The sequence below is a fragment of the Sipha flava genome, unplaced genomic scaffold, assembly GCF_003268045.1.
Source record: "Sipha flava isolate LNK unplaced genomic scaffold, YSA_version1 307_pilon_pilon, whole genome shotgun sequence".
In the NCBI taxonomy this organism is placed as follows: Eukaryota; Metazoa; Arthropoda; class Insecta; order Hemiptera; family Aphididae; genus Sipha; species Sipha flava.
Genome location: NW_020272984.1, coordinates 982,824 through 1,004,095, shown reverse-complemented (window position 1 = coordinate 1,004,095; position 21,272 = coordinate 982,824). Strand labels below are relative to the sequence as shown.

At 27.2% G+C, this 21,272-nt stretch overlaps 2 protein-coding genes across 5 annotated transcripts in view; one reads left to right on the top strand and one right to left on the bottom strand.

Moving 5' to 3' along the window:
- The first annotated feature begins 1,259 nt into the window (after positions 1-1,259).
- LOC112686408 (raf homolog serine/threonine-protein kinase Raf) lies at positions 1,260-6,235 on the top strand. Its single transcript, XM_025558657.1, has 3 exons — positions 1,260-2,212; positions 2,300-3,030; positions 5,558-6,235. Exons 1-3 carry the CDS (start codon positions 1,640-1,642, stop codon positions 6,189-6,191), a joined length of 1,938 nt encoding a protein of 645 aa, XP_025414442.1. The 5' UTR covers positions 1,260-1,639; the 3' UTR covers positions 6,192-6,235.
- Positions 6,236-11,263: 5,028 nt separating this feature from the next.
- LOC112686390 (homeobox protein extradenticle) overlaps positions 11,264-21,272 on the bottom strand; it is a 30,220-nt gene continuing 20,211 nt past the window's right edge. The window contains exons 4-10 of one of the 4 annotated variants that reach the window (XM_025558626.1): positions 17,203-17,453; positions 15,144-15,334; positions 14,922-15,057; positions 14,752-14,848; positions 12,721-12,875; positions 12,608-12,655; positions 11,264-12,314 (exon numbers count right to left, since the gene is read on the bottom strand). In XM_025558626.1, coding sequence (XP_025414411.1) covers positions 12,183-12,314; positions 12,608-12,655; positions 12,721-12,875; positions 14,752-14,848; positions 14,922-15,057; positions 15,144-15,334; positions 17,203-17,453 — 1,010 coding nt within the window. In that variant the 3' untranslated portion in view covers positions 11,264-12,182. Of the gene's footprint in view, positions 12,315-12,586; positions 12,656-12,720; positions 12,876-14,751; positions 14,849-14,921; positions 15,058-15,143; positions 15,335-17,202; positions 17,454-21,272 lie in introns of all 4 variants that reach the window. The other 3 variants (XM_025558627.1, XM_025558628.1, XM_025558629.1) reach the window with 3 other exon arrangements.

Here is a 21,272-nt window from a genome sequence, read left to right as displayed (position 1 = left end):
TACCTTTTTTTTTTTTATAAAGCGTGCCATGAAAAAAATATTAAAAATATTATAATTTGATTGTATAATTAATGTATTAGTATAAAAAGGTTAGTTTAGGTACATAATAATAATAATAATATATAATAAATAATTATAATAATATTGCTTTGTTAATTATTTATATTATATTATAGATCCTATAATATTATATATTATATAATATATAATAGTAAAACTTTTTGCGTGCCATCTCGGGCACGCATGCCATGGATTTGCCATGATATATCCCTGTTATAGATTATAGATTAATTACAATTTTAAAATTTCAGTGTAATAACAACTTTTTTTTCTGGATTATTTTGTAAAATGTATGCTGTGAATTAAGATTAATTAATTTGTGCGCCTTAAGATTGGGTGTAAAATCGGAGTAAGGAATTTTGATCGGAGAGGGGACATTGAAATAACATGAAGTTGCAAGAGCGTCTGCGATTTCGATGCCTAAAATAATTTTTTTAATTTATATAACTAAAAACACCTGTTTGGAAAGTATTTTGAATACATATTAGTATTCTAAATAATGTATTAGAAATACTATTTTCATTTAGTACCTATTTGAATATAGATTCGGAATAATATTTTTGATAAGTATTTGCGTATTTATTCTAAATAATTGTAAAAAGTCTTTCACAAAAATGTGGAGCTGGCATGCATGTCGCATACTATATTGTAAATGTCAACCACTAAGATAATAGTAATAAAAGATAATATTATTTTAGTCAGTGATGTCAACAATACGGGTAAATGTAAAATTATTTTGTAAGTATTTGTGATTTGATTTTACTAAGAACTAACTGATCATACGAATTATGTGAAATAATTTCATACATATATAATAGATCCCTATAAAGAATACAAATTTATAGAATTTAATATTGAAAATTCTGCGGTTTATTTGTGTGTTCAAAATCAAAGATTTTTTTTAGGCACAGGGCGACAAATCAATTACACATAAGGGCGGATAATCGTTATATATATCAGTCAAAACGGATTTAAGAACGATTTGTTATTTTGTAAATTTTATAACATCGACGTAGGTAATAATAATTCACAGGTGGGTAAAAAACAAAATCTATAATAGCGAATGGTAGGTACATATCTTGTACTTATCGATCAGATTGGCCAACGGTGGATAAATCTCTGTCGAAACGATAGTACACGGTATTCGGCGCGTTCGTTATGGTTATACTGTCCGGGTAGTTTTAACTTTAACCTTAAAAATATTTGTCAATGTATGTAAATTTGTTTGACAATTCAATATTAATTATTATTCAATATTTCAGTTCGATGAGTTCCTAAACGTTGCCGTCATCGTTCGATACGATGCGCTTTGTACTAGCTGCACCGTTTATTTTGTAACACGATTTTCTACCGTTCTGCTCGAATATGTCGTAGTGACGCGTTTGACGCAGTGACCGTCACCGTTGTCGTATTTACTTGCACATCGACGTGAAATATCCAACGCACGGGGCCACACAATGGTGTCTCGCATCCGTCTGTGGGACACCTAACCGCTGAGATGGAGCTGCACCGCTAGACCGAGGCCCGGCAACCCGGCGAGCCCTCGGGCCCTGGACCCGAAGAACCAATTGCCTGCGTCATGTCGTTCGACTTCGAGGAGATCACCTCGCTGCGCAACGAGTTGCAGAACGTCCGGGAAGTGATGCGCCTGACCAAATGCAATATCCAAGCGCTGAACGGCACGTTCGCCACCTTTGACCATCCTCCGCCTATCTACCTGACCGAGTACCGCGAGCTCACTGTCAAATTGCATGATCTCGAAGCCAAGGAACAGGAACTTCTCGATCAGGTTGACCATCCCCGGGAACACCGCAAGACCAGGAGCGATAAACCTTCTACGCCGCTCGTGCGTACCATCCGTGCATTTTTACCAAACAAACAACGCACCACCATTGAGGTGAAACACGGCGAAACATTACACATGGCCCTAGAGAAACGTTTGCAACACCGCAAGATCCCGTTAAATGCCTGTGTCGTTTACAGAAATCGCACGGATCATCAGATACCATGGGATACACAGACATCAGCTATCGAATATGATGAAATCCAAGTGAAAATGTGTTGGTTACCTATTCAAGCTTCTTTTACGCACGATTTTTCAAAACGTACATCATTTACAACTTGTGATCATTGTCGTCAATTGCTTTTTCAGGTAAACATAATATTTTCTTTATCACTATCAATCTTTCTCTGTCTGATCATTGTTCGTTTTTATTTATGTATAATTCTTATGTTTAAGGGTTACCACTGTCGGTCGTGCGGATTCAAATTTCATGAACGGTGTTCTATGGGAGTGCCTGTCCTGTGTATTCCTACTAGAGATTTAAATAACAGCAACGATGGTACTCATACCATTTACCAAAATTCAGCTGGTATTCTACAGTTAACGTCTGACTATCAGTCTTCAAGACGTCGAGTTCTTGGTCATGGTGAAAGGTCGAGTTCAGAACCTAATGTATGCCGCAATATGGTTAATATGAATTGGGATGATTTAGCTGAGTTGAAACGTAGATCACAAGCACCATCTAGTGTACCTCATGGCTTTTTACCTCATAGTCAAAGTGCCCAAGCTTCTCCTACCAATGTATTGAGGCCAAGGCCTCGAGCTAAAAGTGCTGATGAAAGTGCTACCAAGAAATTACTCAGAGATACTGGTCCTCAAGAATCATTAGAAGATTGGGAAATACCAGAAACAGATATACAAATGGGTGATTGCATTGGATCAGGATCATTTGGTACTGTATATAAGGCCAATTGGCATGGTCCAGTGGCAATTAAAGCCCTCAAAGTCAAACAACCAACTGCTGCACAGTTGCAAGCATTTAAAAATGAAGTATCTGTATTGAAGAAAACTAGGCATGTTAATGTCTTATTATTTATGGGTGTTATACGAAAACCAAATTTAGCTATTGTAACACAGTGGTGTGAAGGATCAAGTTTATATCGCTGTTTACATGTATTAGAAAAAAAGTAAGTTTATTTTTTTTATTTGTTATTGTAAGTAGGCAGTACTGTTATAGCCAGGTGTGTTGTGTATATGAAACATATGGGCTCATGACCTCAGCCTATATTAGGGCCCAATAATATTTGAAAAATATGTAGAAAGCAAGGAAATTAATTCTTTTTGTAATTATAATTATTAATGGAGATTGATCAATAATTTATCGATTTTATTCTGTATACATTATCGTACATCAACGTTTCTTTTGCGACCTGTATAATAGAAATTCAAAATAATTTGGTTGCAGTTCTGTTTCTCTGCAAAGTCCGAATGAGATGGGGAGATTATTAATTTTATATACACACGGGCCCAAATTAGTGTAGTTGCGGCATTATAAATAGGTGTATTATACACTAGTATAATACTAGATTGGTGCATGGAAATGGTGAACCGGGCTCGTGTCTAGGGCCTCACTAAATTGAAAATATTGATTATTCATTCCTGTAGAATTGTTAATGTTACTTATTATTTTTGTTAAGAATTAAAAAATTGAATACACAAATTATGAACCATGTTTATTATTTAAATGGTATTTACCAATAATTAAATTATTTATTATACTAAAATATTACAAAAAATAAAACGAGTGTAGGAATTAATTTATGTCTATCTTTTTACTTCACAAATATGTCCTTTGTTAAAAAGCTCGAAAACTTTACATAGGACATAAATTTTAATCATAAAATATAACACCACCCTGGGTATGTTTTTTCAAAAACAATTTTACTATAATGCCCATTAATTTTTTAATTTCTTGACAGCATTAAAATGTTTAAATCTTTATTAATTATTTCTATACATTATTATTGATTTTTTTTTTTTATGATAACTCATGAAGCTTATTTAAAATTAGTAACTGTATTATCTTAATATCAAGGCTTTAATAAAATAAAATAAATACTTGTTGGATAATCAAGTAACTTGATTATCATTTTATTTTACAGTATTATAAAAACTTAAACCAAGGGAATTAAGTAAATTTTTTTGTCAAAAAACATTTATTTAACATGATAATTTATATTGTGTTATATGTTTTATGAATAATGTAACATAAATGTTATATGAATATTTAATAAATTATTTAAGATAAAAAATTGTTGAGGATTAACAATATTGGTATTTATGGTTTAAGCCTGTATAATATGATATAATATTTGGCATTTCATAGATATTGAGTTCTTCATAAAAATAACATTATTAGTTATAACTAGGGAACGGATTTATATGTAATAAAAATACATAAATATGTACATATGTATATAAGTATAATTTATAAAATATGTACTAAAACCATCCAAATATGTAGGAAAAAAATTAAAAAAAAAAAAAAATTATAATTATTAAATTATCAAAATGATTTGTTGCATTGAATTATTACAATATATTTTAAATTATCAAATATTAAATGTCGCCTATTAAATCTGAAAATATTTTTAAAACGGCTAAATGATCGTTCCACATCAACCTACATCGGTTGATTTAAGCATATTTGAAGGGCATAATATTAGAAGGCGATAATTCCAAATTTTTAGAAGGGTGTCTGCCACTAATTATGTCATTAATTGATTTAAAATCAATATGGCCTGAAATTTTTTCTGTAAAAACATGAATTTTCTTTTTTACTACTTCTCCTATTGGTCCGTTTACGAGTTTTCATTTTGCAATCTTTGATTCGACAATTTGCATACTTTCATTCAAGGACATATTTTTGTTTCTAATTTTGTAATTGTATGTGCAATAAAACTAAAATTCACTAAGATGAAAATTAAATTTGTTTTCAATGTTTCATTTTGCATAATATTTTGAGCTTTTCTAATAGCGATAAAAGTTCTGGATCTAAATTTGAAATAATTTTTTGTATTTTTGTACGAAGAAGACGTATGAATGATGAAATAATAAAATATGTTTAAAAATATTTACAAATTAGTGAAATATGTAAAAATATGTAATTATACCAAAATATGTAAAATAAAAGTAGCATCATATTAATAGGAATGATTTAAATCATGAACATTTCTTATCAAATTTTAAATATCTCGTTTTAATAAAAATATGTGTTTACATATAAATCCGTTCCCTAGTTATAACAAATTGTATTTAAAATGCATGTTAAAAAATATTGTTACAATTACTTCTTCGCCTTTTTCCCAACTATTTTGGGTCGTCCACTCTTATGAATATATTTTTATAAACTATGTTAATAAATAATAAATAATTCATAATACAAGTTATATAAAGTAGTGTTTTAAGTTTTATGCAAGTAGTATAAACACAAATATTAAAATGAAAAATATACAAATTATTCTATTAATATTTAATTCTCTTTATGCAATAATTCTGAAATAAAAGGTATTTGGGTTGGATCAGATGACTACACCCCTAGTTTGTTACATGTGGCCCTGTGTACAATAAGGATTCTTTACTTAAGTTAAACATAAAATATTAAATGTATCCTCAATAGTAATTTTATGCTTAAAATCAATTTTTATTTTTTAGATTTGAAGCCATGCAGTTGATATCTATTACGGGTCAAACGGCAATTGGTATGAATTATCTCCATTCTAAAAGCATTATACATAGGGATTTGAAAAGTAACAATATATTTTTTAATGATTCTGTTGTGAAAATTGGTGATTTTGGTTTGGCTACCATCAAATCAAAATGGTCTGGTGGTCAGCAGTACCATCAACCATCTGGATCAATACTGTGGATGGCACCTGAAGTAATTCGTATGCAAGTGGACAATCCTTACAGTTTTCAATCAGATGTATATGCTTATGGAATTGTGTTGTATGAGTTACTTTCTGGTCAATTGCCTTACACCGAAATTAATAACAAAGATCAGATCATATTCATGGTTGGCAGGGGCTATTTGCGACCGGATTTGAAAAAAGTCAGGTCAGACGCTCCAGCCGAGCTGCGTAAACTGATGGAAAACTGTATAAAATTTGATAGAGAAGATAGGCCGAAATTCAAAGACATTGCTATATCTATACAGAGCATAATACATGCTATGCCTAAACTGCAACGGACAACATCTGAGCCTACATTATCCCGGTCTAATTGGAACGATGACTATTTGTACCCGTCCGAAGCAAATAATTATAGAGGAGCTGCTGGCTTCATTTAAAATAATGAAATTGTATAAAAAAAAAATCACAATTTATTTTTTTTATTTTAATGATTTATTATTATAATTGAATTTTGTTGAATATTATTATGTACGACCAAAGGACGATATATGCGTATATGTACATATACATGTATATAATATGATATCTATATATGTGTGTGTGTATATTTGTTTGTTCTTTTCTTTTATTATTTTTTTTTTATATATATAATTTGTTGAATTCAACATTATTTTACTTGTGTTTTTGTTTCTAAAAACAAACCAAACATTTTACCTATATTTCATCTCATATTTCTTCTTTTTCTATTGTTTGAATGTTACCTATAAACATAATGCATAATATGTACCGTACAGTAAGTGTTTCACATTTTTTTTTTTTTTTAAATTGTAACGAAAATTTCTCTCTTTGAATTTATTGTTATGATATTTTGGCGTTAAATAATTGCTTTTGTTTATAAACTATAAGAGTACAATAAGTGTTTTCATCTATTTTATGATCAAATTGATGCAAATAAAATAGGTACTATTGATAATATATTAATATAGGTACTCATAAAATACCTATGACTGAGCACTTGCTTCTTTTTGAACTAACTCGTATTAAAATAAAATAAAAATTATATTCTAGAATCAATCTTAAAAATGTACAACTTAAAATATTTGCTATTGAATTTTTTTTTAAATTATGAACGATGCTTAGTAAATAAGTTTTTTTTTTTCAGAAAATGTTTCATTCTTCTTGATTCTCTAGTCTGGGGCATCGCATCGTTGTTGGCATTTTTAGCAATCCTTAATGTAGATACGTGGTAAAATCTAGAATTTTAAACATCAAAATAAGTTTTTCGGAGGAGAGAAATAAATAAACGTTGCTATTACATTGTTAAACGAACCGTATAAAATGTCCTTGAAAAACATTTTGGATTCTATTAACTTAGGTAATACGAGAGCCTGATTTTTATATAAACGGCATAATTCATGAATATAAGATGAAAAATCTAGGCCACCGATTCTTAAGTCTCCGTAGAATTTGTATGCAGAAAATTTACAATCGTGATAGACTCGAAGTGCATTATAAAACAAAAAATATAAGCGACCCAAAATTACTAATTGTCAACTTACTGAATATCTATCGTTATGTACACAGCAAAGATGGAGGATCCAGCACACGGGCGTCATTCGAGGGGGGCAGACAGGCAAATGCCCCATTCAAAGAAATTTTAAAAAGTCGGTAATTCTTTGTCCGATAATCAAATGCTAAAATCAGTAAAAAGTAAATTTTTATTTACTATTTTGTACTCAGAAATCAGATAATATTCTTTTTTAAATACACGTTCACGGTTTATTAAAAGTTGGGAAATACTGGCTCCTCCCCGGTTTATGACAATCGTTATTACGCGAACCTTATAAACTTTATTTTTGGTATATTATATATTTCTATATATGTGATCTTTATAAAACAGTTTTCGTAATATCGATAACTTAAAAATTGAGCTCATAATCTATAAAAAAAAAACCGTTAAAATCGTTTCTATTCACCTCAAAGTATGGTAGATACATTATATTTGAGATACAATTTTATGTTTTTATAAATAAATTTTGTAAAGTATTAAATATACAAATAATAAGTATTTATTTAATTAGATTTATATTATTATTCCATAAACCTATTGATAGGTAATTTGTAACCTTTAGGATAAGTAAATAAATTAATGTTTTACATCTTTAATTATTTATCTTTAACATTATTAATTGGGTAAATTGAAAGTTTCATGTTCTTTGTTTATCATCATGACATCATAATTCATTACTAATCCTTACATGTTTTGTTCCGAAAAAATATTTTATTGATAGTCCATGGTCCATAAATATTTAAATATATAAGTAGGTAATACTTATATATATATATACTAGCTGTCCCGACACGGTGTTGCCCGCATATTAGTTGGTTTTTTGGCATTTTCGTAGGCCATGTATTAGTGTTATTATGTATGAGAAAATTTAAAAGTAATAGGTAAAGTATCTAAATGTTGAAATTAAGTACAAACCAACATATATATTTTCTGAATTCACGTCGTACCGAACTTCGCATTTTATACCTTTGAACATTTCTCGAAAATTCTATAACTTTCTTCATTACAACAATTGCAATGCAAAAAATAATGAGATAAAAACCATAGGTTAGGTTAGTTATATAATTCTCGGAACAATTCATATCTACACGCCGCCGACGATAAAACACACACAATAGAAAAAAGGTCAGATTACAGGTAGCTATATAGATACTGTAGCGGTCGGTCACGGGAAAACCCGAAATACACCATGCAATTATACACATTTATTAAAAAGTTAATTAAAATATTTAAAATATTAAAAAATTTGAAAAAAAAACTATCCTATATTTTAAGTTGGACCAAATTACACACGGTGTAAAAAATTTCATCAAAATCGGTCCAGTAGTTTCGGAGATTATCGCGAACATACATCGTGACACGAAATTTTTATATATACAGATAAGTATATTTTTTAAATATTATGAAATCGACAAATTTAAACAGTTGCCACACCCTTACAAAAATTGAAATGACGCCCAAACCAGCATTTGTTTACAACCAGAGCATTTTATAGAAATGATAAAATATAGCCGATTATAGGCGTATGTAAGGAGAGCTTAGACCCAGTGCCTCAACTTCACTAACTTGAACCCGCGTGTAAATAAAATTAATGATCCCCTTCGCGTCCGGACTCTACAGAGAAACTGAATTGCAACCAAAATATTTTTAATTTCAATTATATAGGTCGCAAAAGAAACGTTGATGTACGATAATGTGTACAAAATAAAATCGATCAATTATTGTTCAATCTCCATTAAAAATTATTATTATAAAATGGATTTATTTTCTTACTATCTACATATTTTTAAAATATAATCATTGGAGCCATGAAAAAAGTCTGATGGGAGTATATCCCACGTCCCCATCATGTTATGTAATTTTGAGTTTAGGTAGGTAGAACATAGAACATTTTTAAGGGGTTTAGCCCCCCCTCCCACCAATAAACGCTAATGTGCTGAGTGTAAACCCTAGAAAAAAATTACGAATACACCACTGGCTATTCCAAAGTCGATACATCATCAAAATATAAGTACATCTTTTATAAAACCATTGGCATATAAATCAAAATAATGAGACGTATACTATATGGATAATTATATGCAAAATACAAATTATAATATTGTTGGACTGGTTTTAAGTTTCCCCCCCCCCCACGTTAATTGGCACTTTGGTAAAATGAGCCGAGACGGCAATTTAATAAGAGTATGCCGACTGCACGAGTTATTTAAAAAAAAAAACTGAAATGACGACATTTATCTATTAAAAATGTACAAAAAAAGTTTAAGTTAAGAAATTACTTTTTAACTTACCTATAATACAATTATTATAAATATAAGTTTTTTTACACAAGACTTGACATTTTTAAGAATTGTTTCTCAGCCAGATATACTTAAAAATATTTTAAGGAAAATGGGAATATCTGTAACAGGTAGAATATAAGTGTATGCAATAGCGTATTTTCGGGAAAGGAGGTTCCTAATTCTTTGCCCCCAGAAAATAAAGATTAATTTATAAATGTTATATAAAATTTTAGAACAATTTAAAATTCCACAACAATTAGAAAATACGCCACTGAGTGTATGATATACATACAAATATAATTAAAAAATTAATACATTTTTGTTTCTAAATTACAAGCGTTATAATTTTGTTTTCATTAGAAACTGTACAATATTTATTCATAATATTTTATTACCTAATACAGCCCCTAATTAATAATTATACATATTATATAATATAGGCGTCTAATGTATTAAAACCAAACAAAATCTGAATCCGTGGTCAAATATTTAAATATTTTTACTTTATAAAAAGTAAATCGTATACAAAAGTAATATATATATATATATATTTATAAAATTGATTATACTAAGAACAAATGTGTGCAAAACATAAAAGGTTATAAGACTCAAATACATTTTTAAACAAATACCTGATTCTATTGGTCACATTTATCAAAATTATGACATAAGTCGTTCATTCATCATAATGTATAAATACAGTAAAACCATTTTTTATTTAGAGCATTTGGCGAGAACTTTAAGTAAATTAAGTGGTATTAAATGGTATATTGTTGGTAGCATAGATATAAAAATATTTGTTGTTTTCAGTATTTTGACTATTGAGAAGTTTGTAAATAATGGATTTACTATATTTATATATATACACAATTACAAAAGAATATTTTTTTAGAGTATGACAACAAATTAATAATACATTCCCACAGATCTTCCAATGTGTAGTCTAAATGAAAAATCATATTATAACACACAAACATACATATACCTAATACATGTATAGTAACTATTAAACACCTATATGTATATAAATGTATATATTGGGACTTGACAATATGAATAAAAATAAAATATTATCTTAAATAGGAGTTGGAAAACAAAATTCTATTCTACTGGATATAATACAAAAATTTACCATCAGAATTACATTTAAATATTACAAGTACTAATTTTATATAAAATAATAATACAGTATGTCTAGGTGGTATAGTTTACAAGACGTACAAAAAAAAAAAATAGTATATATATATATATATAAAACATTCGAGCAATACTGAAATCAACACACTATACTGTGTAAGTGTGTAGATAATTTAATAACATGAAAGGTATACATAATGTCTTAACAAAGGTGACTATGAATTGACAGAAAAATAACAAAATTGTAAGTTGTTATATTTTATTAGTTTAGAATAGAATGTATTGCACAGGTATTTTGATTATAAAAATGTAAAATTTTGAATGTAACAAGCACAAGACTAGTTATTTATTGAAGATTTCATTTTTTTTTAAATCAATTTCATAGGCACACAATGTTGTTTTTCCTCACTAACAATAATCGTTTTATAATAGTATGAAATAAGAAGAGGAGTAGAATACTTTAATAATAGGTTTTTATGTTTTACTATTAATATTTATGATAAAAAGCATACAAATATAGCATAAAAAATAAAGAGGAAAAAATGCACAGTTCACAGACAACAATAAATAACCTTACAAATATCGTATACATTTAACTGTAATATGTTTATTTTTATTTTTTAAAAAAAAAAGCATTAAAAATGTAAGGGTTACTAGTCATGGTGCCTTAAAAAATACACTACTTATTTATTTAATACAATATTTATTAAACAATTATTAACAAAACTCGTTTTATATTTAAAATGTGTATTTTTAAATATCATGAAAAATAATAATATTACCGTGTGTATATCGTATACTTGGTGAAAAAGGAAATAAACACTGGACATGATTGTACTTGAATTTGATGCACGTGTTGATTTTCCTTTGAGATCACAGATAGTAGAAAAAATGTGTGAGTAAACATAATCAACAATATTATTATCATATTTTTTTCTATAAAAATTACTAATAATCTGGTGATGTGCACAATATACGTATACCAAAGTTACATTATGAACGATTAACGTTCAAAAAGCTCAAGTTAATATTATCATTTAATTATACAATAATAATAATAATAATAATAATAATAATAATAATAATAATAAGATACTAAAAATAGTTTCATAATAAAACTGTCTACTAAATTTCAGTATGGTAATCTCAAATATTAGGTTAACGTTATTTATACATAATACACTTCCTTATATGTGATGTGTATTAAAGTTAGAACACACCCATTCAAAGGCCTAAGTCTTTCGTTTTCGTCATTACAGTAGATTCATAATATTTATTAGTTAGAGTGAGATGAGTTTTTTAAAACATACATAATGTAGTAGACATACAGAAAGTATAAAGGCTGATTACTCTCACTTACGTAGGTCTAAAGATTAAGTTAAGCAATTGTTTTATGTACGTAAAAAATGAACAAATTTAGTAATTAAGAATAAAAATGCTTAAGACATTTTTGGGCGTTTTATATCGACATCATCTGACGAGTCTTCGCTATCATCATGCATACCATGTGATTGATATTCGTGACTGGAGTTCCATCCAGTAGATGGTGATCCAGAATTTTTAGGCATTGTCTGTAATATAATAAAAAAATAATTGTATTATTAATTTTTTAAATTTATTATTTATTTTTCTAGTTAGATAACAGTAAAGATTTTCAACGATTAGAAATATAAAAATAACAGAGTACAAGAAAGCTAAATTGTTTACTTTAAATTTTTTTTATATTACTATGGACTCAAAAGAAATATTCATGTTTTGTTACATTAAATTAATCATTTTATACAAGTTGGTCTGAAGATAGCTTTATATCACTTGTAATTTCATCATTTATCATTATATTAACCTGTTATTCACAGTCGCTCACCTGGTGTCCCATTGGATCATATCCTAAACTTCCATCAGAATATTGTGCCTAAAAAATTAATATTTTTGATTAGAAAAAATATACAATAACATTTTTTAACCAATATGACGCACACAAACCTGTGATCCAGACATAGGAGAACTATATTCAGCCCCATTTAAACTAAGACTGTAACCCATGCTGTCTTGCGGACCACCACCAGGAGCTGGAGATAGTAAAGGAGTTGGTGTTCCTTGTGAAGCAGGACCCATACTATAGGGTGAAGCACCTACAAAAAGTAAATAATCCTTATACTAGTTAATTCAACAACGACTATTATTATTTATATTAAATTAGTATTAAACAAAGTAATTTATAAATGAATCTGATTTAGTATCACACAATAAAGAATTAAATAAGTTGTATTCAACTAACATTTGTATATATTTAAAGTGATCACGTGCATATTTAAGTAAATAAGTATCTGTCATCATTAGCGCTCACAGAGATTTTTCTAAGGGGTCAACGTTAAGATTTGAGGATAAATTTCAAAATTTTACTATTTTAAAAGAAGAACCTTTTTTTTATCAAATTTTCCAGTTTAAAAAATATTTTGGAAAATCTAAGGAGACAAATGCCCCTGCTTGCCCCTTCCAGGCGCTTATGTCTATTATATTTTAAATTGATAAAATATTATAATATTTAAATATAATAACAAATCAATGAATTAATATAAAATATGTATAATATATATATATATATAGTCAATTAATTAAATTTTATGAGGAGGCTTTTAATTCATAGAACTTTTTCTATTAATATTGAATTTTTAGATACTGAAAATACAAAACAATAAATAATAAAAATAGGCAATATTTATTTTTAAGTTCCTAATTCAGTGATTCTATGATCACTGGGATCACTATTTATAAACGATAGAAAACCTAAAATTAGTTTAATAATTTATATTTTTAGAATTCTTAATTTTAGTTAATTTAAATTCATGATAAAAAAAAAATTTAATTCATGATTATTTTTGTGTTTAGCCGTTTTAGTGTTGAGAAGATAAAATATAGGTATTACAGATATTTTTAATCTAGAGTTCTAAAAAAATATTATTTATACTTTATTTTAATGATGACGTCATTAGTGTCTTTATATCTCGTATGTAAAATATTATATAATATTGATATTATTCCATGCCAATCGTCGATCAGCAGTAATCTAATCATTTACTCGTTCCTTATCCGTCAACTACCTCTTTTTTTTGTTATTGCGACCAAAATTCTTTGTCAACGGAAATTATTAGATAGTTAGTTAGCAGTCACTATATTATATTTTAATAAACGATTACGTTTACAAATAATAACAACAATAATACAATATGAATTTAAGATTGTTATCATCGAAAACAGTTAAACCATGAATAAATTAATATATTTAAAAAAAAAAATAATAATAATAATTTATTTTAAAGCAAAATATACTATGTATCTAATAGGTACTATAAATTATTTGAATTAAATTTTGCATACAATTAAAATACATTAAATTGTTAAAAATATTCATGTTTCATATTTAAACATAACATAAATTGTAATTTGAGGTTTAAGTCCTAACTGTAACTATTGGCAGGTGACACACCTTTGCATAAAAGAAACCATAAACACGCTCGTGTGGAGCATGCGCTCATATACACACGCGCTCACTTCAAAAAAATAATAATAATAAAAATAATAATAATAATAATAATAATAATAATAATAATGTACACACACATACACACACATTTAGTGTTATATAGAGGGTGTAGAATGGGACAATGAGGAAACCAGGAAAAACCATTCGAGCTGTCAAGCTCAAAACCAGGGTCCCAGTGATATATTACTTCCATTTGGAGCTTACACCGCCAACGTATATATATCACTATCCAAATCCCTATAGTAAACTTCACCCTTTCCCTATTTATATGTTTTTCTCTTTATGTTTTAAACACCAATAAGGACTACAATCTGTGAAAATATCTTCGGTAAGAATAAAATTTTGAACACGTCAATTTTAATGATAATTGTAGTGATATTTATTATTTTTAAAAGTATATTCATAGTAAATTTAAAAAAAAAATTATTAAAACTAAAATGGATTAAGATATCTATTTGACTTACCGGCAGCTTTTTTGGCGGCATAGAGATTTGCTTCTTCTTGAGCCTTTCCTATATTCTTCTTGTATCGAATTCTTTTATTTCCAAACCAATTAGACACCTTAATAGTTTTAATACAAGTATTTTAAACACTGTTTCATTTGTTATAATTTATACTAGCAAAAAATATATACTTGAGACACAGTGATGCTACATTTTCTAGCTAACTCTTCTTTTGCTTCTTCGGAAGGGTATGGATTACTTAGATGCGAATAAAAGTATTCATTTAGTATTTCAGAAGCTTGTTTACTAAAATTACGCCTTTTTCTTCTATAAATAACAAGATAGAAGAAACCATAGTATAACTTTATATTGAAGTGTTGATTTAAGTATAAATTAAATTGTATAACACAAACCTAGCGTCTAAAAACCTAGATCTGAGTATCATGACTGCTTCACAAGTACTTTGCTTCAGTTGCATTTGTATAGAAGAGAATTTCTTATGTATTATTTGCACCATTCGTTCGATCTCTTTTGGAGTGATCGGTCGCGTTCTAGATTGTTCTCGTAAGAGATTCATTACGTGGGTAGTAAATTCATTACAAGCCTAAAAAGTGAAAATAAAAAAGTAAATTTTAAGAAGCAAATAAGGTGATCACTTCAATGATATTGTGTTTGGAATATAGTATGGAAATTAAATTTTAAACACCTTCAAATAATTATTTAATTATACACATAAAAATCAACATATTTTAACATATAATTTTGTAAATTTAAGTGTTAAACTTAAAATGTATTTTCATACATTGAAATATAATATTTTTCGAAAAACATTGAATTTTAAATTTAACTGATTTTACTATTTTAAAATTAAAAGTTGATTATTTTAATACCAGAATTTCAAAATTATTCAACCTTAAAAATTCTTTTATTCAAAAATAAAATATCAAGCAAATATAATATATTACCATAAACCCTAAGATTTGATTACCAATATATCAATAAATATTTTTTCTGATTCTATTTTACATCTTAATAATAGCTCAAATCTATTCTAAAGTTAAATCGCAAATAGCATTAAGTAAAATATTATATTTATTGTAGGTTTAAATTACCATAACTAACCAATCACTATGAATATATCAATCCAAAAAATATAATTAATCATTTTTGTGGTATTTGTTTGATCACACGCCGTTTGTGGCATACCACGATGTAAAAATAAATGTTTTTAAATGTCAAGCAAAACACAAGACAAAGCACAGGTTCAAGGATATCTACTTTATTACCATTAACATAATATGCATCTCGTAGATTATTTTTCAGGCAATTTGTCCTGCGAGGCCAACAAATACGAGTACATATTTAAATGTGATTTCGAAATGTTTAAGAGAAAGCATAAAAATACGACCATACCTGGAACCCGAAATTATATCTTATTTCAATAAGTATTTATAAAACTCATCTTTGTATTCAACAATAAAATCGCAAATTATTGCGTGCAGATCTGGTTGTTAGGTCGATTAATCTCTGTAATATTATGTGTATTCTCCCTTCTCTGCACTGTCAGTAATCAAAAAGAGTTCTTTATACAAATAAAATAATTGAATGCTTTAGTAATATTCTCTTAGTTAATTCAAACTACAGTAATTTTTACATTTTATTTTGATTGCCTTCCAAATTGATTACATCCAAAACGAATTATATAGAAAAAATATCTATTATATATATACAATGATTTAATTGAATTCAATGCTATTAAGTATTTCATAAGACTTGTTATTTTTTAAATAAACAATTATTAAAAATTCAAATAACTTAGTTGTATTGATAGTATGTATAAAATTAGTTATTTTAGGGATCAACTTCTTAAAATGAAATCTAACCTTTAAGTTTCGATAGTAATTAATTACAATAAGGATAAATAAATTAAATACCTGCATGTTAAAAACGAACTGTGTGATAAGTATTAACTACAGTAATATTTAGTTTCACTATAAATACATTTAATATTTCATGGTGATTGATATACGGTACTTATTTTGATAAAGCTCATACATGGAAAATTATCACTTTTAATTGTCATACAAGAAGTAATTTTCCTCCGCATAGACATAAATTAGTACATTTATATTGAAACTTTTAAAATTATTATATTAACGTAATTTAATTTTATACTTTACAGCTCGTCTTACTAAATTGTATGCAATTAATGATTGAATAAGTAACCAATTGTTCGAAAATTAAATCATATATAACCAAATAATATAACTTTAAAAACACTAATAAATTTAAATTAGGTGAAAATAAAAAAATCATTATTGATTCAGAAATATTTTCTATTTTAAGTTAATTGCTTTATGTTTATACCCAATATTCTAAGATAAGAAAAGTATATTGAATTTAATTTATAGGTATACATGTAACTAAATTTATTAAATGAAACGTACCTAAGAAAAATTCAATAACTTTTACCTGTTCGTATTTTTCGAGTTCTTGATGATAGATTTGCCTGATTTGAGCTAATTTTGCTCTATAGTCCGAATGCTCAATGGCGTTATCTGGTTGCCCAGGACCACCTGAAGCTGCGGCCGAGGCACTAGCTGCGGCTCCTGCACCACCTCCTTTTTCAGGACCAGCCACTCCTTCGGCAATTAACATGTTATCTAATCTCATTAACTGAGGGTCTGGTGGTTCTTCTTCTTGTGTATTCCTTAAACTTAGCACTGCAATCAAAAAAACATTAACCCATATTAATTATTTGTAAGAAAATATATTTTCGATATTCTTAACTAATCGAGTAATTTTTATAATTTAAATAAAGCATAACATAGCACAAACAATTAACATATTCGTTTAAAACTGAAAAAATCAATTTTTGTTATAATACAAAAGATTTGTAAGAGATTATAGAACATTGTGTTTATGTAGTATTCCTATATACAATTATGTTTTTAGTGTTTAGTGTAACTAGCGAAACGAATAACTTCGGAACAAAAACCCTTAATATTTACACAAGCATTATGTATTATGAATGAAATTATTTTAGGTAGACGAATAAAATTAATTTATATTACAAGGAATAAAGTTAAATACGATTTAAATTATACTTGGAGTTTTCATAAATAATTTTTATTAAAATAAAATAAATGTTTATGTATATTCTTTGCATTACGTAGACAAATGATAGTATCCAGCAAAATCAGATAATAAAATATGTAATCTGTTATGACGCGACATCTAGAAGAATAATAGTAGAATAATAATAAAAATAATAGTAGAATTATATTTGTATAAATTTATACAATAACATAAATACATTGTCATTGTTTACTAATTACAATACAATTATTTTAACAGCAAATTTAACTATATTTGTATAAAAAACTTGTTACTAAGAAATTGTAAGTTTATTAGATTTTTATCTACATTAAATAATGCATTTTACATGATACATACATTTACTCGATTGTTATATCCTAGTTGTATCATACATAATATGCTTATCAATTAAAAAATATATATATTAAATAATGGTTGAACATATTTAATTATATTACGTCTAAAATAGAGAATATCTACATAATATGTAAAAAATTAATTAATACAATTATATACATAACATTTAAAAATATAATAATTATAAATTATTATTTTATTGTAACTGAAACTTATTAAAATTATGATAATTAATCATTGATTTTGTTTAATATAGAGAATGTTTTTGTTATATTAACAACACACTCAGAAAACTTTGAAGGAGGAAAGTTCGGTCGAAAAAGGGTTAAGTGCTACATTTGGCATATGAATAATTAAAAATTAAGCGGGCGTTCTCTATTGCACATTTAAAGGGTTGTACATTTACAACTTTGAATTTGCATCTTCGAATAAAACAAAGTATTTATAGCTCGCTGTTATTTATTATTTTATTTACTTTTAACAAATACGTTATGTAGGCCAGTGACGTATCCAGGGGGGGTCAGAACCCCACCCCATGAACCTGAGTTGGTAAATTAACTTTTACATGAAACATGGTTTTTTCTTTAACATTTTTATATTTAAGAATTTTGACTCGGAAATCATATTAATAGTTTGTATAAACACTATAAACATAATATATACACGCTGCACACACACACACACACGTCATAATATTATGATTAAAACCAAATATACAAAATATGCATTTTAAAATTAATATTTTTGAACATAAAATAAGAATTTTTCTGTAGGTACTTATTATAACGAATAAATTTTATTTACAACTTTATTTAACAACTTACAAGTCACAATTAATTAATTGGGTTTATTTTAAGGGGTTTTCTTATCTGGATACTAACTTTAGACATTTTTTATAATAAATAGTAAATAGAACGTGTTTGGACTGTCAACCGTTGAGAAACACAGCGATTATTGAAATATGAATACGTCCGATGTCGGCGACAGGCGTCCCCGTGGCCAGTATCAATATTTTGTGCGTTGAACAATATTATCTCATCTGTTTATAAATGAAATTAATAATCCGACAACAATCTAATCAACTACTCTCGAGACGTGTTTTTAGAAAAACTATGATGGGCCTGGGAGAAATCAAAAACCATATTAATATTATCATCAAAATTTAAAATAATTTTAAATTTTACTTTATTTTGTTTGTATAACTAAATAAATAAAAACGTCGACGAAAAAATATTGATAAAATAATAAATTATTTAAAATATGCATCTAAAAGTATAAAATGGAAGAAATATGCCCTAAAAACCAAAAAAACGCAAAATATGCATTTATATGCACAATAAAATTCCCAAACTAGCTTTGTGGAAGCATGAAACGTTTTTGTTTCGCACTCTGCTATTTTTGTGACTGTGCAAAAAAAATATGCAAATGCTACAAGTCCTCTGCTCTAATTATAATCATATTTAGATACTTTACTACTACTTTGATAATTTTTGCTTGGGAACATATTCAGGTTTTCTACAACGGTTTTCTATATCGGTCGTCTGGTTCCGATAAATGAGATAAAAGCGATATCATTGTCTGTATTCAAAGTTTATTTTGGGTATACCTATTGTATTCGTGGCTCGCCGATAATTTAACACAAGCACCTTATTGAGTAAAACTAATAGTTATTAGCAGGGCTCGTAAGTTCACGCATTTGCATATTAATCTTGCAAAGTTTTATTTAATGCTAGATGACATAGAAATTCATTTCAAGGTACGACGATTGAATATGTGAAATCTTATTTTGCATGTTTTTGCATATCAGGCATGTTTTTGTATATTTGGTATATTTATGCATATTTCTATTTTATCGGGCATATTATACAACATTATATTAGAATCTATCAAATGATGGAATATATATATAAAATTAAAAATAAAAATTATATTATATTTTCTTTTCTTATCTTCTTGATAAATACATACTTTCTTAATACATTTATTTCAAAAGTTTCAGATTTGAAATTAATAACTGACAAAAAAGTACATGAGTACGCAGTTCATGAAGGCTCTAGAATAGTATTAAATAGTATTTAAAATCTATTTTTTTTTTAACTGTGACAAAAAATAAAATATAACTATAAAAAAAATGAATGGATAATTCATGTAATTTCAAATATTATTTATGATTTTTTTAAGTGCATATAATGCATATTTTTGAACTTTTTAAGGCATATTTCAAAGCATATTTTGTCAATTTTAAGTGCATAAATACATGCTTATTTAGGCATTTTTTAGGGCATGAACTTACGAACCCTGGTTATTAGTAAATAGTTGGTCGTTGCCCGTGTTGGTATCTCACTGTTTTACTTACTACTCGTTTATTAGTTTATATTTGACATTTGTATTCCATTATATTTGTTTTATTTTAATTTGACATCATTCTAAGACATCTAAATATTCCATTATGGTAAGATATTTTTAAAATTTAATTTTTAGTATACCTAAGTAATTGGACAGAAAATATTCTAATATCTAAAATTTATGTTCCTATATTAGTTCCTAGTTCTTAATTTTACTGTAGAAGTATTTTACATACAAACAAAAAAAACAATACAAAAATAAAAAATATGTTGAAAATAGACAAATATAGAAATTAAGAATAGAAAAATTGTAAAAAAACCCAAGTAAATGATTAAGTGAGGGCAATGCATCATCGCGTGCTATAGCAGAGAAGGAATAGTGGTTGTGCATAAAGGAAACGACAAAAATGCAATCACCCTATTAAGAATAATAAAGTTATACACGAAACATAATATAGAAGAACATTAATAAAAAACTAAACACCAATAATAAGACAGCTATATTCTATAATATTTTATTATGGATATTAAGATATTTTTTAGCTAAAGCAACATTAAACGTTTGACTTTATTTTAACCTAAACTCAACGATTATACGTAAGTAAAATTACTATAATATTTATAAATTAATATAATCGAACATTCATACATAAATAGAGGGACTGAAGCCAACAGTTCTTCACAACTGTCACTATTTATAAACTAGTTATTTCTGGTGAAAACATGTGTTCCTCCAAAGCA